Genomic DNA, 13,487 nt, shown 5'->3' on the forward strand with positions numbered 1-13,487 from the left:
CACATGTACTATGTATTAAGAGGCATTATTATACACCAGTGTGGGGCGTACGGAATTTCACCTGTCTACTTCCGCAAACCTCTCTTAAAATAAAAATTATTCTTACAATCTCCCATCATTTCCATAAAAATTTTAATTCTTGATTTTTGAAATGAAAACCTCTTATCTGTATGGTCATAACAATATCGTTAATATGAGAGCATCCAGTATCTGTAGGTAATCATCTTCTCATTCTATTAGGCTGTGTGTTTGGCCAATGACAGTGCGCCGGAACCTAGGCGATTATATCAAGAGCGCTTTCGTAATACCAGATAGGCGAACATTTTCAAAGGTTGACTGCAGGTACTTTGAGGGCAAATAATCATTGGACAGGTCGGAATTCCAGAAATTAGAGAAGCAGTTTTAAAATCTATTGATGAAAATCCTGAATTTAGTACTAGAAAAATTGGAAATAATCTGATTATCTGGCACGTCTTGGTTTGGTTGGATTTTCTATTGCACCTATATTATATTCCAGGCGTTACTTACCAGAGATCTTTCCTTGCGTGTTAATTACAGATGAAGCTAACTTTTCCAGAAATGCAATTAGAAATTTCCACAATAGCGATGTCTTGGCAGTTGTAGAATTTAAACATTAAGAACAGTGCGCACCCTTTTTCCTGTCAGGAAGGCTTAATGGCCATATTTATCGCCGGTTTTTAGAAGATGATTTGCCAATACTTCTAGAAGAAGTACCATCATTAATTAGGGAAGAATGTGGTTCATACATGACGATGCGCCTGCTCACTTTCAACAGCTTATCTAGTTTCTAGGTTCTACTTTTTTTCAAAAAGGTTGTTATTAATTTATTAGTATTCAATTTTGTTCAAAATTATTAATAGTAGGTAATGTTTTTTTTATAGGAATCGTATATTATTTATCTTGCTAGGATGTTGTGTTGTTTCATTAAAACTGTAAAACTAAAAAGAACAGCATTCTATTTTTTTCCACACTAATACACAAGTTGGTAACTAAGAACTAGATATTTTGTTTTAGATGGAGATTTTATTTTTCACAAAAAAAAGTTCTCGATTTAACCAGTGCAGTGGCGGCCTAATTAATAAAAATATTATTTGTTCTTAGGAGGTCAGTGGCACGCCACTGATTTCCTTACAAAAAATGATGACATTTGCATTCATTTATGAGCATATTTGATCTCTTTCACGAAAAATATAAACTAATTTCTTTGCATGCTGTCATATTAACGATATTCGAAACGATAACAAAAATCGTACATCGGATTGAAAAAAATGAACAAATGAAATTTCTTTATAAATGATTGGAGATTGTAAGAATAATTTTTATTTCAAGAGAAATCAGTGGCGTACTATCTCATATCTGCCAAACTAGACAGATGAAAACTGTGGTGCACTAAATAATGCCTGTTAATATATAGTATATGTGTGCCAAATTTTACTCAAATATTTAAAGTGGTATTACAGATTTTAAAAAATAGACTTTATTTTTGAAAACTTTTCCACCAGTTTTTTTCACAAGTTTTTTTTTAATTGAACAAAAATTCGCCCCTTGATTATTTACATTTATTATAAAACACCGTGTATAGAGCTCCTGCTGATAATACAGGAACCAATAGGAGAAGGCTCTAAATGTTTGACTCTACTCCATCGTTGCCAAGTTGTAGTCTCTCTCTTAAATAATAATCCTCTCTTCTTCCTTCTCTATCAACTCAACAACAAAATAACATAAACTAACCGAAACTAACTAAATAATTGCTTATTTCGAAATGACTAAAATGCAGAAAGCTATCAGCAACGTTCGACCACGCTCAAACATTTAACGCCTTCTCCAATAAGATCTAGTGGCATTCAACAAACAACATGACCGCTGGCAGCTTTGCTGCAGAATTTGCTCAACATTTTCTCCGATCCCGTTAAGTGTTCTGGAAAAGCGAGTTAAGTGTATGGAGATCGCTGTTTAGAGAGAAAATGAGGCGAAGTGCAGGTAAGTATGTGAAATTTCGAAACATGTTGGGAAAATTGTTCCCTCCTCTAAGAAAATATTATTGGCGCCTGAGGCGCATTTATTTTGACTTGGTCAGGTGTAGACCAAGATTGAGACGTATAAGTAGAGATGAGTTAAGTTGATCTTAACTGAGTATAATGGAGTGTCCAACTAAATTAATTAATGGTAAATTAGTTTTGTTTTAAACTTTTGTACGGCTGCGAACAACGAAGGAAAATAAAAATAACATTTGATTTGATTTATTTAGATCAATTTAACAAGGGTAAATCAAGTAATATAGTATTAAACAGGGCGTCACACTTTTTGCTAATATCCTTCTGGATTTTCGAATTTCCTAAATCCCCTTATGTTCCCATAACTTCTTCTACTTTTTCCGTTATTTTGAGTTTTTGAAATAGATTATTTATATTATGGAAAAATACTATATTATTTATATTTTTGAAAATCAGCTCTTAATTTTTTTACTTATTAATGATTCGCATGCATTTTACACACTAACCTGCACTTGGTGCTATTTTCTTGCTAAACATGAAAATTAAATGGAACTTGGGACTCTTTTGACTCTCTTTTGAATATCCCTTCAATGTAATATCAACATACGCTCTATATATCTAGTAGCTATAAGTATGTCATACATAGCATAGCTATTAGATAATATACATTAAAAATTCATGCGGCGCAAGCGACATTGACATTTTGAAAGTAAATAAATACAGGGTGATCAAGAATCATCATTATAAATTTAAATGAAAAAATCCCATACGGTTTATGTTTTGCTGTCAGTTAGCTGACTATTAAAAAAGTTACAGTGCACTACAGGAACGCCACTATTTTTACTACCGGGTAGTTTCTAAATTAATTTTTGACAGTTTTATACAACTTCACATAATTATTTTATATTATTTGCTATTGTTTTTTCGATTTATTTTTTTAAAAATGCTGTAGTTGCTAGGTTTTTCTTTTTTAACGTATACCTCAGAAGAAAGAGCCGATGTGGTGTAATGTTATTAATCAAATAATAAAAGCATAGTATTGCCGTAAAAAAGTTACTAAATTTTAAAATTAAATTAAATATTTTTTTATTAATTGTTCATTACTGTTTTTTGATCCATTTTTACAAGTTAAGCAAATAGAAAATTTTTTTGTTAATAACTTAATTATTGTTAAGATTAATAAAATTTATAAAAAAAATATCAAAGAACCGGTTTTTTGCCGTATAGCTTTTATAATAAAAGAAAACGTTTTAATACCGAAAAAGTTCTGAAAAATTCAAAGATGCCTTAATAGACGGGATATTCCATTTAAAATAAGAAAGTTGTTACTTATCAAAGAAAAACCAAACACCCTGTATATAAAACAATAAAAAAATTTAAAATATAAACGTGTCTAAGTTTTTTCATATTTTTTACAGGTTCCGAGATAAGGTGTGACACAAATTATTATTAGTTATAATTGGTTATTAAGAATTTAAAATTATCTGATATTTTTTAGTTCATTTAACCTAAACATATGGGTTTGAGGATTTTTGATTTTTGTTTGTTGTTTGTTGTTTGTATATAAATGACCCATAATCGCCTCGGTATTTGTAAAATTTAGCATTTCAACGGAGAATGCATAAGATTCCCGGCATAAAAGATCAGTGATCAATTTGTACAACAAATTACATTTGTTGTAATAACTAACTTCATATTTGATAACAATAGAACGCCTTTTCGTCATCCATTCAGATGTAACCCAGAGTCGCCCTTAACTAAATATCTTGTATATACTTGAAATAAATGTACTTTAACGAAATAAAAAAAAGGGTTTTGGCTCAAATTTCGATAGACTATACTTCATCTGGCTGATATTTGCAATATAATGGAATAAAGTACCTTTCTTACATTTATTAGGAATCATATACTAGTTTCAATTTAAAAAATGCAACAGTCTTATCACAGAGGAATTCGTTTGGTAACCCGGAAGAAATAGACATTTTAAATTGCAATAATTCGCATAGAGCTGAAAATTGGTACAGGGCTTAAGTTCATCATTATAAATAATGTATCAAAAGTCCCCATTGACTTCATGCCTGCTAAAAAAGTTATTCAAGTTCAAAGGTAAAAAAATCGATTTTTTGCGGTTTTTGCATTTTTTTCGTAAACGGTTATCGCCAAAACTAATGCAATAAAAGTTGTAGATCAGAAAATTATCTATAAAAAAGATTCCTTTACTTTTTTTTGTTCGAGTAACCATTTCGCAGATATCGCGATTCCAAAACTTGTAGAATTCATATTCTACTTAACATGCACACATTTCCGCACCACCTACGAGGTAGTGTGCTTGACGCTTTTTTTTAACGTGGTATCCCCGGGAGGACTATTCTACAGTCTATGGTGATTTTATTTTATTATAAAATATTTATTTAATAAAAAAATGGCATTATGAGTATTGTCAATAATTGACTAAATTGTTGTTGATGATGGAAAAAATTTTAGTCTGACTGATAATCTTCAAATGCAACTTCAACAGTAATGTCTTCTTCAATTTCGTCGTATTCTTGTTCTTCTTCTCCTTCTTCTTCCGTTTGTTGAGTGTTTGTAATTTGATTTAAAGAAGGTGAATCAGTTGATTCTTCATCATCATTAAAATATTCATCTGCTGCATCCGGCATACGGCATTGGAGCAAGACTGGCCTTGGCAATTCGTGCATGCTAGTGAACAAAATAATCCGACTTTTTTACAGCCACAGTTTGCACTACATCCCTATTTGTAATTACAAAAAATTGTGTTAAGTAATTTTTCTGGAACAGGTGGAAGTAAAGTGTGAATAGGCTCCAAACCCATTCTTCTGGATCCATTTCATTGCCCAGCCACACTTGAACTTGATAATACATTCGATATAAGTGTTGATAAGCAGAAGCGGATGTTGGAGGAAGACAAGATAATTCTACTCTTTTATTGTTTCATTTACATTTATAATGATGAACTTAAGCCATGTACCAATTTTCAGCCAATTATTGCAAACCTGGCCTGATTTTTTGGTCTATTTCTATCTGACTGTGGTATCTCAGATTAATAATGAAACATATATCTTTGGGGAATATTGAGTGCCACAAAATAGGATGTCTACTAAGCAAGACAAAAAAAATTGAAAATTAGTACAACTAACCAACTCGGGGTACTACTTTCTGGTGGTATGGCTAAATTCTCAAACACCTGACTGTAGTGCTCCAATTTGAGGCTATTATTTGAAAAGAAAAAAAATGAACATTTACGCCAAAGTGTCCCTCGTAACCAATATTCCTTACAACCCTTTCCGTCAACAGAGCAAAAGCGATGAGCAGCGCCCTCCCCGAATCTCGAAACTTGTAACCATTCTTCCGCGATGCGGTAACGCTAAACAAGCTGGAGTTTGTTTGGGGGGTGCCAGATGCCCTTACACGCTACAACTCCGTTTCCGTTTGTAGTGTTTCGTACACTCGAAACTCCCGAACTTAAGAGCGTCCCGATAATACCGCGCCTCGTTGCACGTTTATACCATCCTTTCCGGAGATTAGGAACATATGATTTCAGGCACGTGCTTCTCGTTTTTAAAATGAGAGAGGGATTTCGCTGTGATTCGGAAAGCTTAAGGAAACGTTTCCCTCGAATTGTTGTCTTTTCTTCGTCGCCCCATTTAAAACAAACTCGTCCGTCTGGGGATTGGTATCCCAGGATAGTTGTTTGATCTCTATTTTGGAAAAGGAAGCAGTCCAAAGGTCACCAATGAAATGACTCAATTCAGACAACACAGATAATATCGAGATTTGCACCGTTTACATCAATTTCGTCAAGGTTTTTTACCTTCATCTTCTCGTGCAGCTGAAGAATTTCGGTGCTCGAAATGATCGCATTTGGACCCCTTACTAATTCTTTATTTCTTTTGCATGCATGTCTCTAAAAAATCGTGTATCAAATTTAGATTTATTGTTTGTGTATAAAGTTTAAAAAAATTGATTGAATCTTCGCTCATTTTGGAAAAAAATTCTTTTATCAAACTACTCTTCTAACTCTCCAATTATCACATGCACCTGTACCCATAAGACAGATGGAAACGAGTTTGCCGATTCTACACTTATTTGCTCTCAGCTTGGAAGCTTTTAAACGACACGTAATACGGTATATCAATTAACATATTGCAATAAAAAACTATAATTTGTTCTTAAAATCATTCTGGTTCTAAAGATTAATTTGAACTAGTCGACTTACTCTGTGTCTTTTTTGTGATATTTTGCGTTTTCTATTTATTGGAAAACAATAAAAAATATTGTCCACATATTGACAAAATTACAAATATGCAAGGACAACTCCTTTCGATTGAAATAGACAAGAAATATATAAGAGCTCCCCAAGAAGTTGTTGGATACCGCCACCTGGATCTCAGGTGATGAATTTCTATTTCATTTTCGAAATATTTAATTAAATCTAAAACTAACTCGTTCATTTGAGGAGAAAAAGGTGTTTTCTTTATTATTCATGTTATCACTTTGTCTTCCCAGTTTATTAACAAAGTAAATCGCACTAATATATCCACTAATATTTATCCTTTTTTTCTTGCGGAATTTATTTAGGCAAGGAAATATCGACAGCTGATAAGACCGACAACATAAAATAAGTAAATATTGATCGACTCAATCGTTAAAAATAAAAAGTACAGCAACATTTGAAATGTTTTTCAGGTTCACACTTTATTATTATATTTGAGTGTTGCGTTAAAATAACTGGACTCGTCTCGTCAGAAACTAAATGGATAGGGGTAATATTTCGTCGGGCTATCGATCACTGTCAAATTGTGATGAACGCGGTGACAGGGCCCTGCAAATGTTTAGTTTTGCTGTCAAAGGAATGGACCTTTTTTAAGTAAAACGATCATAAACTAAAAATACCTTATAAAAAACATAAACCTAATATCTGTTTCAGGAACTCATTATTTTGCATAGCTGCAAAAATAATTTTTAAGTACCACTGACTCAATAGTAATAGTTTACTTGATTAAAATCGACGATGGAACTTTTAAGGGTCCGAAGTATATAAAAAGAGCATTAAAAAAGGAATTCAGCAGAGCCGAGCAACTCCGGTGAGTTTATCTCTATAATTAATAATTTAACACCAAATCTAACAAACTTTTAATGGGATTTCTCGTTCATTACCCACGGTACATGCTTCAGAACTTTTCATCGCGAACTTCTTTTATATCCTGAATTAAGTAAAAAAGCGAAAATATTGGGCGCATCAACCTTCAGGCACGAATGTGCCAAGAACACGGGCCAAAGCCGACAAAGGGAAAACGCTTTTAAAAAAGGGGGTGTTGTATAACAATACAAACACTTAACATTAAATTAAGTTATCGATACTTACACGGAATGAAACGTTTACTTGGAGTAACAAAGAAATTGTTACAAAAAAAAAGTTTTTTTATTATATATTTTATTGGATCAAATATTTTACTGCTGATATGGTTATTTTTTCCTTAAAATATTTTGTCAAATCAAAAATATGTTTCCCCTTGACTGAATACCAAAACTGATTTAGGAAACCAATACTTACATTTAATATATTGACTGACTTCGGACAATGCAACAAATCTATTATTTGTACAAAATAAGTTAAATAAATGTATGTATGTAAATAATTGTATGAGTTGACTAATAAAATAAAGAAATAAAGTTAGATCAACAAACCTATTGTCAACGCTATCCATTTTTTGTCTTCGAGACCAGAGAATAATGATTCAATTCAAAAGGTAATAATATATTTGTATTGACAAAGCACATATATTGAAATAAATGATTTTAAATGAGGGGAAATGAAATAAATGTTAATTTATATTTAAATATTTACAAACATAGAAATTTTCCTAGTAAGAAGTATAGTCTAAATTATATATAGCAGAAGGAGCTCCATATCAAATACATAACTTTCCAGTATTATTCGGATCATTTAATATTAAATGCTTTTATTTTTATTTATGGAAAATTTTGTGCGATCGCTCCTGTTCTCGTTTTCAGGTCGAATTTATCGAATTTGTTGCGGCGACATGATGTCGGTCACGTGACTAATGTCAAAGTGTACTTTTGGGTTATTGGTCATTCAGGAGCGATCTCAAACACTCACTTACCCTTATAAAAATTTCTCTTGCGTAGCGAAAATCATGAAGTAAATATATATAAGTCTGTAGAAGTGAATATAGTATTCAGTTGAATGTTTTGCTTTATTTTTTGTTTTTGTATCTCCTCGTTTATTTTTTTTTAATTACCTATTTTGTTTTTGAATCAAAATCCAACTCGTTCTACCTTATAATCTACATATTGCTATGAAGTCATTATGATTATTAATATTTAAATGTTCTAAAGCTATTTTACCTTTTCAATGTTTTGGCTAATTGCTCGGCATATTTAATGTAGCTTGATATCATTAAGATTGGTTCTATTTTAGTTTAACACAGTGTGGGTAAGTGCATAACAATTGTTTTTCATCATATTTTAAATGATAAGAAATTAAAAAGCTGGACTAATTGTGACTGATTTTAAACATGCATGTACACAAAATGTCGGATATTATGATGGGTGCTTTTCATTGGTTTTAGTTGGTGTAGTAGTTTTCACTACAATCATAAATTCAGCTGGATAATTATAGACTAAACTTTCCCATAAATTCATTTATATAAGCAATTGATTTTAGATCTTATCTGAAATGTACTGTAAAATCACCGGGACAATCTGTATTTTCCCCATCTTACCAGATTTTCACAACCATTCCATTAAGTGCTTTGTTCCCCCATGTACGAATATACAAACAGCACTTTTTGAGGAAAATGGAAAAAGTGTAGAATAGGACGTCATGTAAATTGGAGAAAACATTGTTACTTCCAATCCACCGTTCGACGTTTCAGACTTGTTCAAAGTTTGACGTAATGTTGTGGAGTACAGGCACAAAGTTAGACGGAACGTTTGCAAAGTTGCCGTGGAAAAAACTCCACTTCCAGTTCTGACGAAATGAAATCCAATAGGAACTGGATTCGAAGTATCGGTCGTCGGGGTAGCCCGACGCAGGTGAGACGACAACGGACAGATACGACACAAGGGGGTGAGTTCGAGGGGTGTCCGACATAGGGACGCAAGCGCGGCCCTCTGCCGTACGCGCCCCCAACTCTAAACCACCACCGACGTTCCGCATCAACCCCCACTTCGCTACAAACTGTTGAACGAGACGTCCACGTCCGTCTCGACGCGGTTAGAGAGTAAGCTCACTCTTATTCGGTTTTGGACACTTCGCTGAGATAAAGAACGGTATTGGGGATGTGGTGCTGACGAGAAAGCTTTTGCATCAGCACTCGTTTCACCTTGAGAGGTCGGTGGACATCACGCTGGATTTCGGACGTTTTGCAGAGGACACTGGTGCGCGCGTATGCTCGCGTTCGATACCGTATAGCGATGTGACGTGTTTTTGTATGTTGTGAAAGAGTGACACACTGTTGGACAGTTCGCCAAGCCTTTATTTCCATACAACGACGGCCGGATAATGGACGGGTATTATCCAAGACCTCCACCGCTTCCGCGTAGGGTTAGAAACGAGTATGCCGAGCCGTTCGTTCATGAGTCGAGGTAAATTTCATGTTTGATTGATGATGGTTTTAGTGGCATTGCTCCTTCTCAATTTTATGTCGTGATTCATTTCTATTGAAGTTACAGGTGGTGATAACGACCCTACTTGGTGAACTGTTTAAGTAAATAACTAAGGTTTCCTCTATCCTTTCGTTTTGTTCTCAAGACGTTTTTCTTTTGGAAATATATATATATATATATATATATATATATATATATATATATATATATATATATATATATATATATATATATATATATATATATATATATATATATATATATATATATATATATATTCTCACGTATTGATTCACGGATGGAAAAATGTGATGACACTATATTCCGGGATATCATCCGTTCGCTCGTTGAACTCCGACTGGAATCCTGCATCCGACTGGAATCCTGCAAATCTTGCATCCGACTGGAATCCTGCAGACGTTTCGCCAAAATCTCACTTGGCATCTTCAATGCTCGCGCTCCGAAAACACTTCGAGTGTTCGAAGTGTTTTCGGAGCGCGAGCATTGAAGATGCCAAGTGAGATTTTGGCGAAACGTCTGCAGGATTCCAGTCGGATGCAAGATTTGCAGGATTCCAGTCGGATGCAGGATTCCAGTCGGAGTTCAACGAGCGAACGGATGATATCCCGGAATATAGTGTCATCATATATATATATATATATATATATATATATATATATATATATATATATATATATCAAAACTTTAAAATGATTCCCATAATTTTACCAATCAAACTGCTTCATTAAAGAAACATTTTATCCAACAAACGTTATTATATGAAAAAGTAGATAAGAATTATAAATGACCCTGTGCAACATATATTTTTATATTAATTCAGGATTAAAACTTATTTTTCCGCAAATTTTAGAGATATACACATTTTAAATGATATTATAGAAAATAGTACTGGTTACGTGTTATAGTACTAGTACTAGTATAGTATTAACAAACTTACGAATATGTTCGAAATTTTGTATTTTGCATTGTGCTTTTTATATGTTACGTTTTGTTCGAATATGTACATATAATTAAATTTTCGTTTGGTTCGTCATCGTTTGCTGCAATTTTAGTTAGTTGACCACTTATTGATTTTAATCTCTGAATCCCAATCCCTTTACTTGCTTGACAGACGATCCGACAATAAAACGTATATTTAACTCGATACTTAATTATTACAAAATTACCCAAATAATTGTATTACCCATAAGTAAAATAAAAAAATTGAATAATGTGTTTTGTACTTCATAAATAAGTGGCCAACGTCAGATTACTGCGAAGGAAAAAAAAATTGATACGACAGTACTACATTTTAATTAGTATTGAAACAAGAGCTTTTGTTAACTCTTGTTTCATTAAATGCAGATTCTTGTAACCACCGTCGACTGTAAGAAACATAATCTTCAATTCTATTATTAAGATACAGGCGACAATAAAAACAAACTTCAAGCCTTTCTAAGGTACCCAATTTTATAGTCACTGATTTATGTTTGAATTTTTTTGCTTCTAACAGAGGCAACAATTCATTATCAGAAAAGCTGTCGCTGCTGAGCATCTTGCCAGCTTCGTGAATTTCGCTAATTTTTCAATAATCCATTTTTCTATTTCATCCAGCAATGTCTGGAATGCAAATTGACATAGAATTATTTTATTTTACTTATTTTAATAAGTTCTCTCGTAAATACATGCATTTTACGCACCTAGAAACTAATTGCATACATATATTTGTGTGCTATCATAAACGGGAGTTTAACCATAATAAATAAATACTTGTAATGCTCAACGAACTTGAAAATTTTAGATGTTGCTGTATAAGTAATAGTTTATAGGTAGGTACTAATAAAAAATGCTTAAGTTAATATCAATTCTGAGGGGTACTTTGTAAACATATAATTGCATATTTCACTTAAGTTCATTAAACAAGTTATTTCTGATTAAGGGTGGTTTAAAAAGTACCTATTTTGAAAATTAAAATGGGTGTTTTCAGAATTTGCTGGCTAGAATTATAACAATGGCCTGTGTGTTACCATTTAGTAATCAATATGTCTGTTGTTGACTTTAACCGCACTCGCAATTGTGGAGCATTTTAATTAAACTTCAGTTTGAAAAGGCAACTAGTGCAGTCTGTATATGACCAGAACTCACAAAGAAATATTATTCAGGTCAGCAAGTTTAATATCTATCTATTGTTGGAATTTCCGATGAAAATTGTTCTTTTCTTTGTTGAGAAATTCAGCGATGCATTCGAATGAAAATCTACCATACCATGGAATGAATAGCTAGGTTACTTTGAATATTAGGTTATGTAGTGATTCAGTAACCAAAAAAATAAATGTCGACACACTATCATGAATTGATCCAAGATAATATTAATAATGTGTTCCGCATAATCGACCAACTTTAATGCGCCAGTTTGAGGGAAAAAAAGGAAATAAATGTAAATATACGTTCAAGTTCGCTATAGGTGCTCTGATTGGTGATGACGTCAGCGCACGTATCGATACATCCCCGTCAGTAAAACATTAGTTATGGCTTTTATTAGATATTAATTATTATTTTGAAATTATTTGAAATATATTTTTTGAACCAGTTGTTCGTAGTTGATAAAATTTCAGCTACGAAAACAAAGACCGAACAGCCGTTCGCAATTACAGCTAATAAATTAAAATTATAATACAAAAAGAAATATCTGTTTTATAATAAATGTGATGGAAATATCGAAGAGGAAAATGTGCTAAGCAACCTATTGGTATCAACAAATTTGAGAATTTGGCCATAAAAGTTTAGTTAACGCTGGGGCCGACATATCAGTTCTAAAACAGAAAATGGATTTTTTTGTTTTTATTTATCAAGAAATGTTAATCAGTGACATAAATATAATAATAATAAAGGTGAAGAATAAAATGATTTTTATTATTTATTAAATCCCTAAGAATTAATAGATAAACGCTAACTTAATTTAATTACAAAAAAAACTTCACAGTAAGCATTTAATCTTAACTAGGAAGTAAAATTTGAATCATCGTCAACATTATTTACAACGGGGAGACACTTAGTGACCACATTTTTCGGCCAAATGGTCAATCAGATATTTCGATAGTGACTTATGTCGAAAATAATTACACAAGTTTAAGAAAAGAACTGATTAATACATTAAATAGCAATATAAAATCAGTTCCCTATGATTATTCAGATTTCAAAATTTAAATTTATGAAGCAATTTGCTTTAATAGAGAGCATTATTCAAAACAATTATCGATGGCCACAGTAAGAAGTTTTCATTTTCATCGCGCCATTATAGTCACACCGTTGAGTTCTGACTGAAAATATAACTTGCTCTATCAACAAATCCGAGTTTCATCATCACCATACCTAGAAATGGATGTTATAAATAAACTAAACATTCTGATTCCTCTGGAACTATACACCGTTTACATCAACTTTGCTGGTTTTTACACTGTTACTTGCCACCGATTGAACCATTTTCAAATATCCATGTATCATCAGTAAAAACAAAATTGAAGAGACCTGCCTTTTCTTGTATATACGCTCATAAAATTTAATTCTCTTAGCAATATTAACCTTCCTTCCGTTTAAAGTCTATTTCTTTTAACAAACTGCTTAGTGATGAATTGTAAGTATGATAAGATTTCAGGTAACCAACATAATATATTTAAATATTTTAAAATGGTGCTGACATGATATATCGAATAATATATACACATATAATACGTTATTTTTACATTGACGACGCTAGGCTGGTTGAAAGAGAAATTGCCCCCAAAACAATTTGAGAAGAGCGTCCGTGATTAAAGCCTA

At 32.5% G+C, this 13,487-nt stretch overlaps 1 protein-coding gene across 3 annotated transcripts in view; it reads left to right on the plus strand.

Moving 5' to 3' along the window:
* LOC132705524 (teneurin-a) overlaps nucleotides 1-13,487 on the plus strand; it is a 737,223-nt gene that overhangs the window by 555,689 nt on the left and 168,047 nt on the right. The window contains exon 1 of one of the 3 annotated variants that reach the window (XM_060676146.1): nucleotides 9,206-9,647. The exons of the other annotated variants lie outside the window; for them this stretch is intronic. Within the exon in view, the coding sequence (XP_060532129.1) occupies nucleotides 9,565-9,647 (83 nt within the window). The 5' untranslated portion in view covers nucleotides 9,206-9,564. Of the gene's footprint in view, nucleotides 1-9,205; nucleotides 9,648-13,487 lie in introns of those variants that run through there. 3 annotated transcript variants of the gene reach the window in all.

The sequence above is a fragment of the Cylas formicarius genome, unplaced genomic scaffold (assembly GCF_029955315.1).
Source record: "Cylas formicarius isolate icCylForm1 unplaced genomic scaffold, icCylForm1.1 PGA_scaffold_7__23_contigs__length_41026272, whole genome shotgun sequence".
Taxonomy (NCBI): domain Eukaryota; kingdom Metazoa; phylum Arthropoda; class Insecta; order Coleoptera; family Brentidae; genus Cylas; species Cylas formicarius.